The sequence below is a fragment of the Raphanus sativus genome, chromosome 2 (genome assembly GCF_000801105.2).
Source record: "Raphanus sativus cultivar WK10039 chromosome 2, ASM80110v3, whole genome shotgun sequence".
In the NCBI taxonomy this organism is placed as follows: Eukaryota; Viridiplantae; Streptophyta; class Magnoliopsida; order Brassicales; family Brassicaceae; genus Raphanus; species Raphanus sativus.
Genome location: NC_079512.1, coordinates 941,399 through 957,752, shown reverse-complemented (window position 1 = coordinate 957,752; position 16,354 = coordinate 941,399). Strand labels below are relative to the sequence as shown.

Genomic DNA, 16,354 nt, shown 5'->3' with positions numbered 1-16,354 from the left:
ATTCACAGTACTAAACTATGTATGATCAGGCGTGGACACCTTTTGGCATTTTCAACCTAAAAACATTTAACCCAACCAACCATTAACAAAACAACTTAGATATAGAGTATGGGACTAAAGTTTGCATATGTTCACGTTACTATAAATTTCCTTCTACCTATTTTTCAATCCGTTTAAATCAAGACACTGAGATTTTAGTGCAACAATTTTTGTTGTAGCCCTATATATTATAAAGACAAACTTATTCGGTATGTTATTCTATTATATGAACCAATACTAACTTGCCAAGGATACGCACAAATAGTCTATATGATTAAATATAGCATAGTGTTAAAAAAGAAGAAGATTAAATATAGCATATCTATGTTTTTTCGGCGACAGACTATTCAGTACTCTAATACTACAGTATTTATTGCAATAAACGAATTAGTATTTGATACTACAATTTATGGGTGATGCATTTATTTCACACTAACAACACATCGTCTCAAGCCTAATTCTTGGGCAAATCAACCGTAATCAATAAGAACATATACCCATTCGTAAAAGTTAAAAACGACGTATTGTGGGAACAACAAGAAATATAAGTACATATTGTATGAAGTTTTTTAAATTTATGGGTTCACGCATTCGCAATTCAGATGGTCGTTAGATTGTATGATAAAATTTATGATCTATTGACAAGTAGATGATATATACTTCAATGCATATACTTGAATTTTGCATTTAGTTGATAATAATTTAATGGAAACTGGTAGACAAGTACTGAATATTGAATTCTTCCACCAGGAAATAACAACTAATTTATATCATAAAATAATTATATTATAGACTCAGAATTATGATCCCATTTAATTAATTCGTTGTAGCTAGTCTTCAAACACATTTTGTTTTAATATTTTATTTTAATCTTTAATAAAAACATTTTTATTTTATTAAAAATAATTCAATTTGTGAAGTTAAAGGTCATAGTACGAAATAAATTGAAGAGAAGAGGCACGCACTTAATTAATTGTGGTTGCATGCATGGAGGAGCGGATGTCGGAGCTTTAAAGACTTGTTCTCCCATCCTTCAAGTTTACGAATTTTTTATCCTTTAAACTCTGTAGTATGTTATTTTGTCATATTTAATTCACAAACATATACACACAATCACTGATATGCATAGTTTGTGTTATATATCCAAAAGTGGGAGTAGGAATTAATGTGACTATTAAAGTTGCATCGGCATTCATCAATTCATCACCTTCCCCTTCTCCAATTCTCTTTATTGTCTCTCCATTTATTGACGTCTCCCTATTTCCCAAATCTTCTTCCATTCACAGACATAATTATTATCACCATACATGAGGATTCAGGCATATACATTTTGACAAAAATTGAGTTATATACATATATAGATGATACATACATCCATATGAATTCACCAACAATCTAATTGTTTAGATTTTTGACGATCTATTTAAAAACATGAAGTAGTTAATGATGATAACCAAAAAAAAGGCGAAAAGAGAAAGATGATGACCATAAAAAAAAAGTTAATGATGATGACCATAAGATGATGATAATGGTAGAGGAGAAAGGCAAAAAGAGAAAGAGACATAGAAATTAGTTAGCACTTCACATCTAAGCATTTAAATGAGCTTTGAGTTATTGAAGGCACCTAACTTGGAACGCACACATCATACTTCACATTACTTACCTCTTTATTTTCTTATTTCTCCAAAAATCAAAACTAAAATGAAATAGTCGACAGGTCACTTTTATTGCCTAATAAAAAATCCTTCTAAAATTTATATATATACAATTTTTGTATTTTATTTTAGAATATCTAACTTATTAACCATTAGACCATCTCCAACGGGAGTGCGTTGATGGTCCTTAGCTCTACATCCAATGTTTATCAGATTAAAAAACTATTATTTGAGCGACATAATACTTAGTTACCTAAGGATTGATCCTTAAATAAGGAATTTAAGGATCAAATCCTTGTCTACGTGGCAGCTTGGCTTTCTGATTGATTTCTGTCCGTCTCCTTCTTCGTTTCCTTTTCTCTGATTTTATGCTAGATTTGTAGCTCTCTTATTGATTTCTGTGTGGATCGAGCAGTGATATCTAGGAAGATCGAATTCTCTCGACCGCCTCCTCGAAGATTAGAAAAAATAGAAACTCTGATTACGATCTTCTCACTCGTCGTTGAGGTACGTCTCTCTCTCTCTCTATGTTAATTAGGTTCTGTGAGTTTCGTTTTAATCCTTTGAGATCTGTTTCAGTGATTCCGTTTTCAAATTTTCTAGTTTGTTCAAAGTATAATCTTTTCAGTGATTTCGTTTTACATTCTCTGAGATTTGCAATTAGATTAAAAAAACATCTTATCTCATGTCCACACATCATGTATACACTGTGCGTCTTGTAAATTTCGGTCACACAAGTCAGTCACTGTGGTTTAGTGTCTGAACAAAAATTTTTGGTTTGAACAGATGGATAGTAACGCTTGGAGGAGGAAACTCACTTGCCTTTTTTTTCTGCCAAAGTTGCTGCTTTACATACCTGGAAGCTTACTCTGCTTCGCCACCAAGGATTGATATCCTTTCATTTGTTGCCAACATTTTGAGATCAGTTTGCTATCTTTGCCTCAAGAAACTAATGGGTTTTGCTAAGTTTCAAGATCGTGGTGTTTCTTATGCCAATTGCTATATGGTTCCTCCAACCAACCAGCTATATTATCTTCTGCCATGATTTCAAAAGTGAGTTATTGAGAAAAAAAAACTAATTATAATTTTCAGAGCTCACCTTGTCTCTGTAGTGTTCATCACAGCCATGAGTAATTACTTTAAAACTTAATTTGAATCCATTGGCCCCATGAAGTGATAGTCACTGGCTTGTTATTGTTTTAGATCGAAGACGGTTATGGCTTGCTTTAGAATGCATTCAGGAAGGCAAATTTCACCAAACTTCAAGGTGTTTTTTTTCCTTCTAAAAAATCATAGTTTGATGTTGCATTGACAGAAGTGGAAATCATATGATAAACAAAACATTGTATTCATATCCGATCCGTCTGAAGCCACCATGGTTTGTATTACGGATTCTCTTCATTTTGCGTCTAAGATGGATATTCAATACTCACATATATTTTTTATTCTTTCACTTTCAAAAAAATATTATTTTTTATTTTTAAAAACTCAAAATTGGAAAACACCATTGGACTCTCTATTTTAATAAGAATCCTTAACTATTCAAACAAACAAAAAAATTAATATAGTAATGGTAAGGACTCCAAGAATGAGTCCACCATTGCGGATGCTCTTAGTAAGTTCTTAGTATATTGGTATCTAATGCAATAACTCCATATGAACCGGTGGAGACAATAACTCCTCTAAAGATTTTCCTACATGAATATAAATAGAGACGATCTTGACATACTTTTGAAGACTATCTTCTCATTTCTCACAGGATCAAAGAAAGATAGAGAGAGTTTAAACTTTCCTTATAATCATAAATCACTCAGTGCACACACAAAGTCCGAGGTTAATGGTTTCTCGACAAGAAGGAGCCCTCTTCTCCAGTAAGAGGGATTTAAAAATCTTTGGAGAAGAGTTTCACAAGTTCAAGAAGACTAAACTAGTAGATCAATCACATGGTAAACTTCAGAGCACTAGACCAATAGAGCCTCTACCTTGTCCAAGAACTTACCTTGAACGAACCATAGAGCCTAAGGTATAAAATCACACATACATACATATATATTTTAAAGTGTCTTGTATTGTATCAATATGCGGTATCTAAGTGACACTGATATTATATGGCATGCATCTAAAACATGTATGCTTATATTTGCAGGTCTATTCAAGAACATCAGAGGATCATATGACAAACCCAAAAGATTTGGTGGTTGTTGGACGACCTAAGATGAGTCTAGACCTTCAGCTGAACCTTTCACCTTCTTATTCACCTTCAAAAACCACTACAAAGATAGTTGAATCCTCAAATCACAACGTGACCGTGTCATCACCAAATGTCAAAAATTTGACAAGCCCGAGGGAGAAGACCACGCTGTCTTGGCTTGCGTTTGACGGTGGTGATGATGTTGATCACAAGGAGCAAGAGATGGTACCAAAAGTGTGCATGAAATGCCACATGCTGGTCATGCTGTCCACATCAACTCCTGTTTGTCCCAACTGCAAGTTCATGCACCCACGTGATCACAGCTCTACAAAACTGTTTAAACCACCAAATTTGCTTTGGCTCCTATGCTAGGCTCTTCAGAGTTATTGGATATTAATTTTCGTAAGGAATAAATATGAGCCGTAGATTAGACAAGGATGTATATTCTATGATTCCGTGAAGGATATATCCAATCTCCTTGTCCATGCTTTAGAAGTTTAGATCTTGCAACCTGATAGTATTTGAATTGAATTCTACATGAGATAACACGTACATGAAATGTTTTTAAGTCCAATACAATCCTAACTCAACATTTATGGATACTGACTATATATTACGTTCAGGGCATTTGATATTATTGTTTGACAAGCAAACTTGAGAGTATAGTCAATATTAAAACATAACCGAGATTAAAAGAAAAAGGTTACTAATTATAAATCTGTTAAGAACCAAGTTGTTTGATCACGGTAGGTGAGGGGTGAACCAGAGAACATCTATAAATAATATTGTTCAGAGGTGGGGAACATTAACAAGACCAAAATGCAACGAAACATGTATAAGAGAAGATGGATGTTTTGATGGTCCCGAATAGAAAGGACTAAAGCAGGCTTCCAGTTTTCTAAATAAAAGGCCTGTAAGTAGGCCCATTACGGCCTAATAAAACGTTATACTAGAAACAAGAAGTAGGGTTTTCGAAGCAGGAAGCTAGTGGCCGCTTCTATATATATAGAAGATGCAATTCCATCATCTTGTATATTCAAGCACAATCGTTTATGTTATTGTTCTACTCTTTCAAATGATTCTTAGTTCTGTTAGGGTTTGTTTTTTTTTGAAGAAAGATTTTAACTTAATTCTTTGTTAGCTTTTGTGTTGATTTACTTTTTAAAAAATTGGATGGAAGATTGCCACTTCTTTCAGCAGCAAGATCTAATACTACTTGTTAGCTTTGTTCTGGTGGCATATATCAATTCGCCATAATGAGAGGGATTTTATAATTTGCAGAGTTATTCTTCTCTGCAAATGTTATCCTTCTCTTTGGTACATGTATTCTTCTTCTTCTTCTTCTTCCAACGTTTACAAGATTTTAAAATATTCATTTTTTTTTGTTGATGGAACTTCCTCCTTTGTAAACTTTTTCTTTCTAAAGAACTATGTTTGTCATTACTAGTTCATCGTCCTCCTAAAATTATTTAAAATGGATTTAATCATCTACTAGTCGCACGTTTTGGACCCAACTCAGACCAATGGAAAAGGCATTTAGCTAAAGTCATGTTCTTGTTATCTATAATGTCGTTTAGATTAGTTTTGAAGACACTATCAAGCTCGAGTTCCACTTCCTTTTACCCTCAATCGTAAATTTACCTTATTATTGTAGATTTGTAAGGATATCATAACTGAAAATTGAGAGCTTCAGAGCAAAATCTAATTCTAGCCAAATTCGTTGGTGATAGATAAAACATGACCTTAGGACCAAACTCTGCCATACATCCTTGTTACCAAGAAACAAAGTATAAAAAATAAGACGTGACTCAGTTCGTAATTAGAATAATAACGATATAATTGGGATCTCAGTTAGAACCGAATCTCTTTGCATTAAACAATGTAAGAATCATTGCAAGCAAAACATGACACTACCCTGTTGCTTGTTTGGTTCTTGACTTATGTCACTTGAAAGAATAAAACTTGATCAGGTTCATGAAAAAGTACAGCTCAACCTCTATCTTAGCTTCAACAAGATCGCAACCACCAACTACCACTCTCGGTGTTCAAAGACATAAAGTTATGAATTGGCCAATGCAAACAGATGATCCTTTCATAAAACATTGGTCTATTCTACTGAATAGAGTTTGTCAACTTTTTCTTTTTGGGGCAAAAGAGTTTGTCAACTTATATTTCAATAAAACATTATCTTCACAAATATGGATCATATTCTTTTTTCACTGTATATAATAAAAATAGTAACCCCAAAGTAAAATATAAAATGTAACATTCTGTAAAAATGGGGAACTCATGAAACCATACAAAGAAACTTCACCAGCGGTCTTACGTCCCCCTGGTAGCATATATTTCATCTCCCTTCTCTTTTCTTCTTCTTCCCCTGTATTGCCACCACAGTTATGTGTCTGCTTCCAAAACTGTGAGACTTTGTTACAAAAATAAAAACAAAACTCTTTCTCCTTTTTCAGATTGATTGTCGCTTGTTGAACGGTTTTTGGCAGATGAGGAGTCTCTGTTCACTGTTGCTCTCAACCTCTACGACTCTAGCCTCCCACTTCAACTGCGTTGTTAAAGCTCTAGCCGCTTCAACCAGCTGCGTCGTGTCACGGATTATCACCCATCCCTGCACTCAAGTTTTGTTTTCTCTCTTTATTACTCCATCTTTTCAGTAAAATATATATATTTTTAAAAAATTTCAAACATATTAAAAAAAACATCTTAAATTTTGATTATAAAAGCACTGTTTACAATTTTTAGCCAATCAAAATTCAATAAACATAACGTACAATTTATTATTATACTTAATAGAACATGTAAGAATATAAGTTTTTTGAATTTTCTTTGAAAAAAAAAAAGGATCAATTTAAAACCGGGGGAGTATATAACTACAGAAGAACTGATGTTCTTTCTTTCAAGAGTAAAGACAATGTGTGTACCTCTGGACGAAGTAATCTATCAACCTCTGTCAATATTTGCAGAAGTGAGCATGAGCTCCGGTGCTGACTTGTCTGAAGGGACAAAAGATTGTCTGCGTGGACAAGATCATATGTTCTTGGATAACTCGGGAATGCTTCACACCTGAAAGTTACAACAAATAATACATGTTGAGCAAACTACTCTGCAGCTTAATGAGACTTTGTGTTACGAGTCACTCACCAGTCGTGTAAGACTCCGACAAAGCCACGGTCAAGGATCATTGCGAGGTGGTTTGGTCCAGCTGTAGGGACAACATTCATGACCCAGACCGATTTCTTTGCTTCCAACAAGGCGGCATTGAGCCCACCGTACTGTGCATTCATGTCCAAGACGTTTCTGAGCATGTTATAAGGAGGAGACGGATCTTCGTCCCCTGGTCTTTTGGGATGGTCAGAGAATATCAGAGGAGACAAGAGAGACCAGTAGTCTCTCACGTTTAGTTTCCAGTTTGCTGCATCTTCTCCAACCTCCTCCGGGTGAAGACCTGAACCAACCAACAAACCAACCCAAGGATCAACAAAAGGTGCAGAAAATATATATTCAGTGTTCTAAAAATCTGTCTAGGCGTCCCCATAGTCGATAAATAGGGCATAGACGAGTAAATTTTTTTTGATGGAATAATAGGGTCGAAAAAATCGGTGTAGGACCCGCCTAATTAATAATCTTCTATAATGCGCCTAGCGATTTTTTGAACATTGGTAACAAAGGGGACTAACCATATAGTGAAAGTTCAGTCTTGTTCATGCTAGACCGGCTAGGCCATTTTGTCCTGCCTTCAATGGGAATCCACCTCCGGCTACGTGTTCCACCAAGACACATCTGAAGCGGCCTGTAATAAGGAGACTCAACATCGTGCCCTTTGCTACACACAGAAGGTCCCACCCCAGGCTTCCTGTTTTATTACAAAACATTTAATGTAAGAAAGACTCAATAAACTATGTTCTGTGTGTAGTGTAGTGTGTCACTGACCTTGAACTGTAACATTTTGTTTTGACTGTCTTTTTCCAGACAACTGTCTTGTCTTGCTGAGACAAAAGAGTCCAACATATGCTCTCAGCAAAACCACGAACAAAGTTCCATCTCTTTATATCCTCTTTGCTACGAGCGTTTGTGAGCGGAGATGTCCAAACAAAGTAACCTCCAGGCTTCAGTACCCTGTCAACTTCCACAAGGAGAACACCATCTGCACACACACACAGGATTATAAACTCACAATAAGACCAATTCATCATCAGAATAATAATAATCATTCTTAACCGTTTTACCTTTCTGGTCCCAATCAATACCACATCCTGAGCAATGCAACATATCAAATGAAAGAGAAGGATATGGCAGTTGCTTTGACACAAAAGAACCAATCATAGCAGGTAAACCCCTCTCAAGTGTTAGCTGAACTTGGCTACCAGAGGCTTCATAGTTTGCTATGCACATTGTCAAGAGCTGCTTTGAGAGCAGATGTGCTCCAAAGCTACCATAACCACATCCAATATCCAATATAGTCCTCACCTGAAAAACAAAAGATGAATTTTTTTTTACAAATAAAAAAAAGTAATAAAAATGAAAAAAAAAACAATAAAAAAGATTTCTAAAAAATAAAGGATTTGTTAGAATATTTGAGTGTGTGTGTGTGTGTGACTTACACCAGCTTCAATGAAGTTATCATTCTTAATCCCAATCATCTGAGCAATCTGATGAGAGTAATCTTCAACCTCATCAAACATAGGAGACGCGGAACGGAAAGAGATCTGATCATCATCCATCATCATCATCCTCTTGTTGATGCTACCAGAGGTCAACACCTCATCAGCAGTGATCTTAACGTTATGATACCATATAACATCTTTACCGGTAGGCCACCTAAGAGGAACCTTGTAATCCACAGGAGGTGAAACCAAACACTCCTGTCTCGACCCACAGGACCGATCAAGACTCTCAGAGAGATTAAAGCAAGGAACATAGTTCTCAGACTCTTCTATACTATTACAATACTCCAACTCTTTCCATTTACTAGGACCAGCAGAGATCTCTCCAATATCCAACAAGTCCGAAACGAGCTGCTCCTGTAACCTCCTGTAGTTGTGGTACACGTGGCCTCTGGAAGAGGTGGAGATAGAGACCGTCCACCAGAAGGAACCGGCTAGAGCGAGGATCACGATTAGGACCAAACTGATCTTGAGAGACAGAAGCATCAACCTGTGTCTGCTCCTTGCGTTGTAAGGTTCGGTTTTGGGAGGAGATTGAGTATTATTAAAGAGGAAAGCGAAAGGGAACCTCAAGGTTAAGTGACTTTCCTTCTCTTTGTCTTTCATTTGAGAGTCTCTGAGATCGTCGCTGCTGTCGGAGACTCGTACTCCTCCTGAGATGCCACGTTGCAGTGGCATTGACATTTTTTTTTTAGATCCCTGTAATAATAGAAAAAAAGAGTAAAAGATTTAAAGCTTTTTTAGATCCACGAATTCTGGGTAGAGTTTTTTTTCACTCGTAAACTTTTAATTTCGATTTGGAAAAGTTTCGATTTTTATTCAGTGAAATTGAAATCCAATCACAACCCATTAAAATTGGAGAAAAACCCATCAGATTGAACAAGAAATCGAATCGAATTGAAATCAAATCAAGAAAAAATGAAAACAGAGCAAGAAGGAAATGAAAACAGAGCATGAGGAGGAAGGAACCTTGTTTGTTTTGTGTTATTTACAAAACGATGATTCTTTGAGAGCTCTCTTTCTCTATATATGTATATATATGTCTACGAGTTGAAACTCGACAGTGTGAGAAAGAGAGAGAGAGAGAGAGAGAGTGAAGAAGCAGGAGGAGGAGTCGTGTATGGATCCAATCTCGACAGAGACATCCCCGTGAGGGAGAACTAATTAATAAAGAAATGATTCCGTTGGCTCGGTTACTCTTCTCTTTCTCGCGCGTTGAATTAAAATATTATATAAAACGAAAATTATTATTCTGTGTGTGTCTCTCTCTCTCTATTTTTAATTTATTTTGGGGTTCTCTACCGTATTTAAAGGAAAATAATAAGAGAAGCTTCCTTTTTGGTTAAGATGCATTAATTAGTACTGACTAATAATAATGTAATTAGTTTAATTGTTAACCTTTTCCTTTCTCTCTACTCTACTTGGCGGTGCATAAATTATAACTCTTCAATTTAATTTCAGTAGTAATTATATTGAAAGATTAGAGTGTGCTTTTGTAGTAGTTGACAAATTAAGAAAAAAACAGAAGATGCTTAAATGATAGTATAAACATTCTCCCTATGATGTGAGAATTTAACCTTTTTAGATGATAGAAGTCGCTATCGAATCAGTAGAAAGAAAAAAATACTACTTACTTTGTTATAGGTCTCACCACAAGCTTTTCTAAAGGTTGTTTTGTCGGTAGTTCTTGATTTTGTTTCCTACCGTATATTTAGTTCATTTTGTTTTACTGCGTTGATGACATTTATATAAACATTATCTTTTAAAATTATCTTTAAATAGTATCCATTTTAATTAATTAGTATCATCGTCAAAATTATCATTTCAGCTACACTAGTTTATGGCTTAATTGCATTATACGATCAGAATCTGGAGTGGAGAAAATTGTGCATATGCATGTCTTCATTGTGGTTTTCGTTTTGCAACTCATGTTTGGCTTCTTATCCGACGACAATTATTGATTCGAGAAAAAAAAATGAAATATATTTATCACAAATGAGAGATATTTTATAGTACCCACTACCATTTATTGTCAAACGCACCAGTAGGAGAGACCATTTGCCCATTTGCAGACGTCACTACGTCAGGCATCCACGATAAGGTTAAACTTGGGGGTGATACGTATATAAAATTGAAGAGGCGACGATGGTGGTGATATATGTTTACATTTTTGTAATTTCTTGGATATAAAATGTTTACATTTTTGTTACTGGTCACTATTAAGATATCAAATCAACGTAGCCTACGAATATGTTAGGAAGTAATGTATTGCTCACTCCATTTCCAAATTAATCCATGTTTTAGAAAAAAAGTTTATTTCAAAAATATGTATTTTTTACTTTTTAATATAACTTTTAATAGATAATAATGATAAGTTATAAATTTCAAGAAAACTAATTGTATTTATTAAATTCTAATTGGTTGAAAGTTATGAAAAAAGTTAATCACAAAAATTATACATTTAATACTAAGATTTAATGTATTTTATTAATAAATGTGAAAAATCTAAAATATAGATTAATTTGAAACGGAATGAGTATTAATGTTTCTGTTAAAAACCCTACTCTAAAAACCCCCACTAATCATGTTCTAAAATGTCATAACAAAAGCTTTACATTTTTGTGCATGATTGCACTTGTCCCGCGGAAAGATACTATACGAATGGTTTGGACTAACCAACACGCAAAAGAACAAAATATACATATTAGAGCATGATTATTAGGGGATTCTTATGATGAGATTTTTAACGGAATATAAGAAACCATCTCTTAATTTTTAATTAAAAAAACTAACAACCAGTTTTTTAATATCTTGTGTATAATCATGCTCTCACGAACATAGTTGTGTATTTTATTGGAAGAACGATAACTCCATGAAGAAAAGGGGATCAGGTTGCTCCAATAAAATTCCAATATGCGAAGAGACAAGAAGTTTGCATAAGTAATCTACTGTGTTTGGGGAGACGTCGTATATTTTCTAATAACAAACAAACAAAGAGATATGTAGAAGATAATAATAACATACAGTTTGCTTACAATAGCCCATTCTTTTTTTTTTTTTGAAAATTATAATAGCCCCATTCTTTGACAAAACACATTCAGTTTTGCCAAATTTAAATAGTAATCACGACGACAAAAGAAAATAGTAATCACAGATTAATAGTACTAATTTTCTGATAAACATAACTTTGAGTCTATATATATAGATTTTTTTGAATAATAACTTTGTATCTATAAGTGTATGATCTTTCCATTTAATAAGAAGTAGAACAACTTAAGATGACATTCATCATCTTATTTATTTTCATATTTTTCTCTCGTAAATTCAAACAGCAATCAGCCAAATGCATCAGAAAAGAAAGAAGATAATTGGATATTTTTGTGAAATACTAGTAGGTAAATCGATCGGGAAAAACTAGGTCCCATATGAAACGCGGTTATATGTGGTGGCTCAACATTTCTAACGTGGCTGATTTGACGGTGACTATAACCGTACGCCTGTATACAGAGGATCAGCGATCACATATTGTTTCTAGGTTACAAGCGTAAGAATAGAACGTGGATAAGTTTAGTGCACGGTGTTCGAGCTTCTGTGTGACGCGGACACAAAGGAAACTTCACGGATCAGTTAATAATCTGTTGGATCACATGTGATGTTTAGCTATGTCCCATTTTTCTTGATTTTAAATAGAATATATGCGATTCCTTACTATATATTTATTGCAGATCTCTAGGCACGCAAAACCAAAACCAAAAAAGAGGAGAAGTACCAAAAAATAATGAATCAAAAATCAGTTTGAAAATTACTGATTCATATTAATATGTGATTTTATGTGACTTTAAGATTTATGAAAAAATATTTGCTAACGTATTCCCAATGTATTTGGTATGTCTTCTTTGACAACTTGTACAATACAAAGATTTTGTTTGTGTACATATATATTATATACACTTTTGATTTTGTGTATGGATCTAAAACAACGTGACAATCGAGTTAACTACAATTTATTTGGAATGTACGCGTGTACTTATAGCCATAGGTCAAGGAAAGAACAGTATGAGAGATTACGAATCTAAGCATGTATCGATAACGTTATTTATCAGTATATTATTATGTCCTAATTGTATCAGCATTAAACAATGTAAATTGTGCGCCAGATCTCCATCACTAGGTAAATCAGTTGTACAGTTACTTGGAGATTAACCATAATTGGTGAGAAAAGGAAATGTGATTGATTCCTTTGTCTAATCTTGTGAGGCTGTGTAAATTGCGTCAAAACTATATCTCCGAACTTTTATAGATTTAGATTATAATCTATAAAAGTTGTCTAATCTTGTGAGTTTGTGATATAGATTTTTACTTACGGAGCAACTTGGTATGTAGCTTATATTATATCTTTACGACCAATCACAAACCATAAGTCAAATGTTCCGCATGACCTAACCGTGTGTCGTGGATCTAATCCGAAGTTTGACTTGAAAGCTACTTTAACTTAATTAAATATACATTGGATCTAGAAATTTTGATTATAGGTGTGTGTGGAGTCGTTGTCCTTCCATTAATGTCAGTGCTTAATTCCTAACCTCACTATGCTTTCGTAACTCGAAATTAGTGTAAATGTACTAGCCACATTTTAACACGAAGTCATTTTACTTTTATGAATTTTTTTTGCTAAATCGTAAATATCATATAAATGAATAAGGATTTTACAAAAGTAAGACCATAGTTTTGATGCATCTTGGCAAAAAAAAAGAAAAAACAAGATGAATCACCTATATCCAACACATGGATTAATAAGAACACTTATCGCAACCAAATCACCATAAGAGAACTAAAAGACTTGAGCGATCGCCGAGATGAGATGATATTCTTCATCTCCTTGTCTATGAGCCTGAACACCTCGGTGACTGGACCAGAGACATTGTTGTGAGTTTTATGAGATGATATACTTTTATGAGTTTATCATATAGCACAAGTTACAAGTGTGCCTTAATTCTAATCATAGTTCTTTTTATATTATCATAGTTGTAACCGTAGTTGGGGACCTTGGGACAAAAGTCAAAGTATTTACGAGTACCGACTTGGATAGCTAGGCCAATTTCTGAATAAATTATACAAAACTTTTTGAATTTTGTTTACGTGATTTTAAATAATTTTCTGTCTTTTATCGTACTATTATTAGTCCATTTATTTTGGTTTCATTCCCATTATTTTGTATTTTCAGCGATTTTATATTGCTTTACATATTGTAAAATCATCTCAAATGCTAAGTTTAAAATATGTTTCAAATATAAAATACATATAAAAGTAAGAGAAACAAAAGAGATTTAACCAGTGATGGTAGTCCAAAGACGTTTGAGAGAATAAATCCAATACAGCGAATCCTGGTTCGAACTCTACTGGCCACACATATATGAACTATTTATTTTGATTATTTGAATGTCCAGGAAAAAAGTATATTTCTAGACTGTACATTCATACGAAGGTTAAGTCTTTATTTTTAATAGACTTGAATTTAATATTTTATATTTAGAAAAAAAAACAGAAGAGATTTTATAGTAGACTTTAGAATACTCATTCACCTAATGGTTTAATTGTTTCAAGGAATTAAAATATTAATATTTCAAGAAAATATTTAAAAATGAAATATAAAAGATACTCAAAAATGGCAAAAAAAAAAATTTCCTCAGATGTCAAATCGTCAATGGTGCTTCGCGTTTTTGTTTATGATATGAATTAATTAGATGTTAGCAATTATATTTTAAATTAAGGCAAAATAGGCTATAAAACATTTTATACAGTGGTTATTGTTCTTGAGAGTATTCAAAATCACTAGTTTCATTTTAAATGAGAGATGATGGACATTTGAATCTGAACACCGGAGAAAAGATTACAAACGGGTTGATTCCAAATATCAAACTTGCATGGTTTATAAGAAAATATTAATGAATTTAATTATGTTTTTTTGTCAAACGGTCTACTATTGTCCACAGCTAGAGACGTATATTTATTATTTGGAGCTACTCATTAATTACGCGATATTTTTTTTAACGCTGATTTATTATGATATTACAATTACGATGTGAGAAAGATTACATAGACGATTCAACAACCAACAATACTATATACCTTATGAGATATACGCCTAACTGCATCACCTGAGCCGTCCTATGAAGATCCACGTCTTACCAGATTAACTTGCACCATGTTGTAGATCCCTTGTAAACTTTTCTTCCGTAATCTGTATAATTGTTTAATAAACCGCTCTATCCGGAAATTGAAATCTGGATTTATCTGCAAGAAATTGCAGAGTCTAGGGTTTAAACCCCAGACATTGGTGTAGAAACCTTTAAACCTTAACTACTAAGCTACAGTGCTTCCACAATTACGAGATATCTATACAAATACAAAACGAACTTACTCTAGTGTACTATATACTAGTATACAGATAGTTAATTAAGTATTTGTTATGCTGTCTTTTGATCGGTAACTCTGTGGAATGGTGTATGAAACATGATTCCGTAAATATTTATCGATCAATAAAATATTGTAAAATAAAAAAATGCAAAAATGTAGGTTTTTTCTGCTGACAAAAGTATTGTGACAGAAAAATGACAAAATCAATATTTTCATATTATTAAATTATATGTTAATAGTATTTTAGAATTTAAAATACACAATGATAAATTTATTAATGATAAATAGTTATGTTGTAAATAAATTTATAATATAATTTGTATATTATTAAATGTCAATCTATTATTAAAACGTATTGAAAGATAAATTAGATATTTATAATAAGATCTAAAATATTTTAAATAAATTTTAGTTATTTTCACATTTTGTAATTATGAGTTTAACTATTGATATTTGTTTTTATTATAACAAATTGAATACCATATAAACTGGTTTGATCAGTTTTAGATATATTTCACTATACCGTAAATTTAATTATTTTTGCGATTTACTTAATTTTTTTGAAATTTAATTATTTTGCGATTTTATGGTTAAGCGAAGGTTACGAATCAGAGCCGTATGTGTGTGTGAGTGACGGACTGACGGTATGACTCATTTTGTATTGGCTTGCACCACTTTTCAGAGCTGTGATACATTGTCCGCACTTATGATTATTACATGCACGTCCCAGGTTTATTATTACGTGACGATACCTCCTAGAAGCTAAATACTTGCACTTAAAAGTTCCTTTTTAGTTCTCTTTTCCTTTTCACAGCTGGAAAGTCGGTTTATATTCTTCTTTCTTAGGTCGTTTCTATAATCAACCAAACCAACATTGTTTATAGAAATCATCGTGACAACTCACTTCTTTTTTCATGAGTCCATGACGCGTAGTCCAAGCTACCCGTACATAACAAGTGAAGCTGAAAAAATTTAAAATATTCTTTTGTAACTTAAAATGAAAATATTACTTCCAAGACAACACTAAAGTTTAAAATAAAGAAAAATGATGTTAGGATTAAATGTCCACGAATCCGCAGTTAGATTTATTTTCTTGATTAGTATACTCCCTCCATTTTTAAATAAGTGTTATTTTGATATTTATCATACATATTAAAAAATGATAAAAATATATATAAGTTGTTATTAATTACATCTTCCTGACCAATTTGAGATAAATAAATTGTTTATAAAATTAATGCAGTTTGTAATTTATTTTCAGCCGAAAGTAAATATAATTTGCATTGAAATTCTAAAAAATACTCTCCTTTTCATATTATAAATAGTTTTAGCAAAAAATAATTGTTTCACAATGTAAGTAGTTTTAACATTTCAAA

General features: G+C 33.1%; 2 protein-coding genes and 1 long non-coding RNA gene across 3 annotated transcripts; 2 read left to right on the top strand and 1 right to left on the bottom strand.

Moving 5' to 3' along the window:
* The first annotated feature begins 1,847 nt into the window (after positions 1–1,847).
* LOC108840676 (uncharacterized) lies at positions 1,848–2,896 on the top strand. Its single transcript, XR_001947954.2, has 2 exons — positions 1,848–2,201; positions 2,481–2,896. It is a non-coding gene; the product is annotated as an uncharacterized LOC108840676 (long non-coding RNA).
* Positions 2,897–3,427: 531 nt separating this feature from the next.
* Positions 3,428–4,374, top strand: LOC108840678 (uncharacterized). Its single transcript, XM_018613503.2, has 2 exons — positions 3,428–3,717; positions 3,841–4,374. The coding sequence occupies exons 1-2, from the start codon at positions 3,532–3,534 to the stop codon at positions 4,255–4,257; spliced, it is 603 nt and encodes a 200-aa protein (XP_018469005.2). The 5' UTR covers positions 3,428–3,531; the 3' UTR covers positions 4,258–4,374.
* Positions 4,375–6,040: 1,666 nt separating this feature from the next.
* LOC108843015 (probable pectin methyltransferase QUA2) lies at positions 6,041–9,768 on the bottom strand. The gene is made up of 8 exons (XM_018616087.2): positions 9,531–9,768; positions 8,499–9,260; positions 8,124–8,364; positions 7,828–8,041; positions 7,575–7,750; positions 7,039–7,342; positions 6,819–6,960; positions 6,041–6,505 (listed from the first exon to the last, which is right to left on the bottom strand). The coding sequence occupies exons 2-8, from the start codon at positions 9,243–9,245 to the stop codon at positions 6,347–6,349; spliced, it is 1,983 nt and encodes a 660-aa protein (XP_018471589.2). The 5' UTR covers positions 9,246–9,260; positions 9,531–9,768; the 3' UTR covers positions 6,041–6,346.
* Between the last annotated feature and the right edge of the window lie 6,586 nt (positions 9,769–16,354).

What these genes read in the sequence shown, in the direction of transcription:
- LOC108840678 (XM_018613503.2), top strand. Translation starts at nt 3,532, where the DNA reads ATGGTTTCTCGACAAGAAGGAGCCCTCTTCTCCAGTAAGAGGGATTTA. An exon ending in AACGAACCATAGAGCCTAAG is followed by an intron (nt 3,718 to 3,840) that starts GTATAAAATCAC and finishes TTATATTTGCAG; the next exon opens with GTCTATTCAAGAACATCAGA.
- LOC108843015 (XM_018616087.2), bottom strand. Translation starts at nt 9,245, where the DNA reads ATGTCAATGCCACTGCAACGTGGCATCTCAGGAGGAGTACGAGTCTCC. An exon ending in TATTGATTGGGACCAGAAAG is followed by an intron (nt 8,042 to 8,123) that starts GTAAAACGGTTA and finishes GTGTGTGTGCAG; the next exon opens with ATGGTGTTCTCCTTGTGGAA. An exon ending in ACAAAATGTTACAGTTCAAG is followed by an intron (nt 7,751 to 7,827) that starts GTCAGTGACACA and finishes GTAATAAAACAG; the next exon opens with GAAGCCTGGGGTGGGACCTT.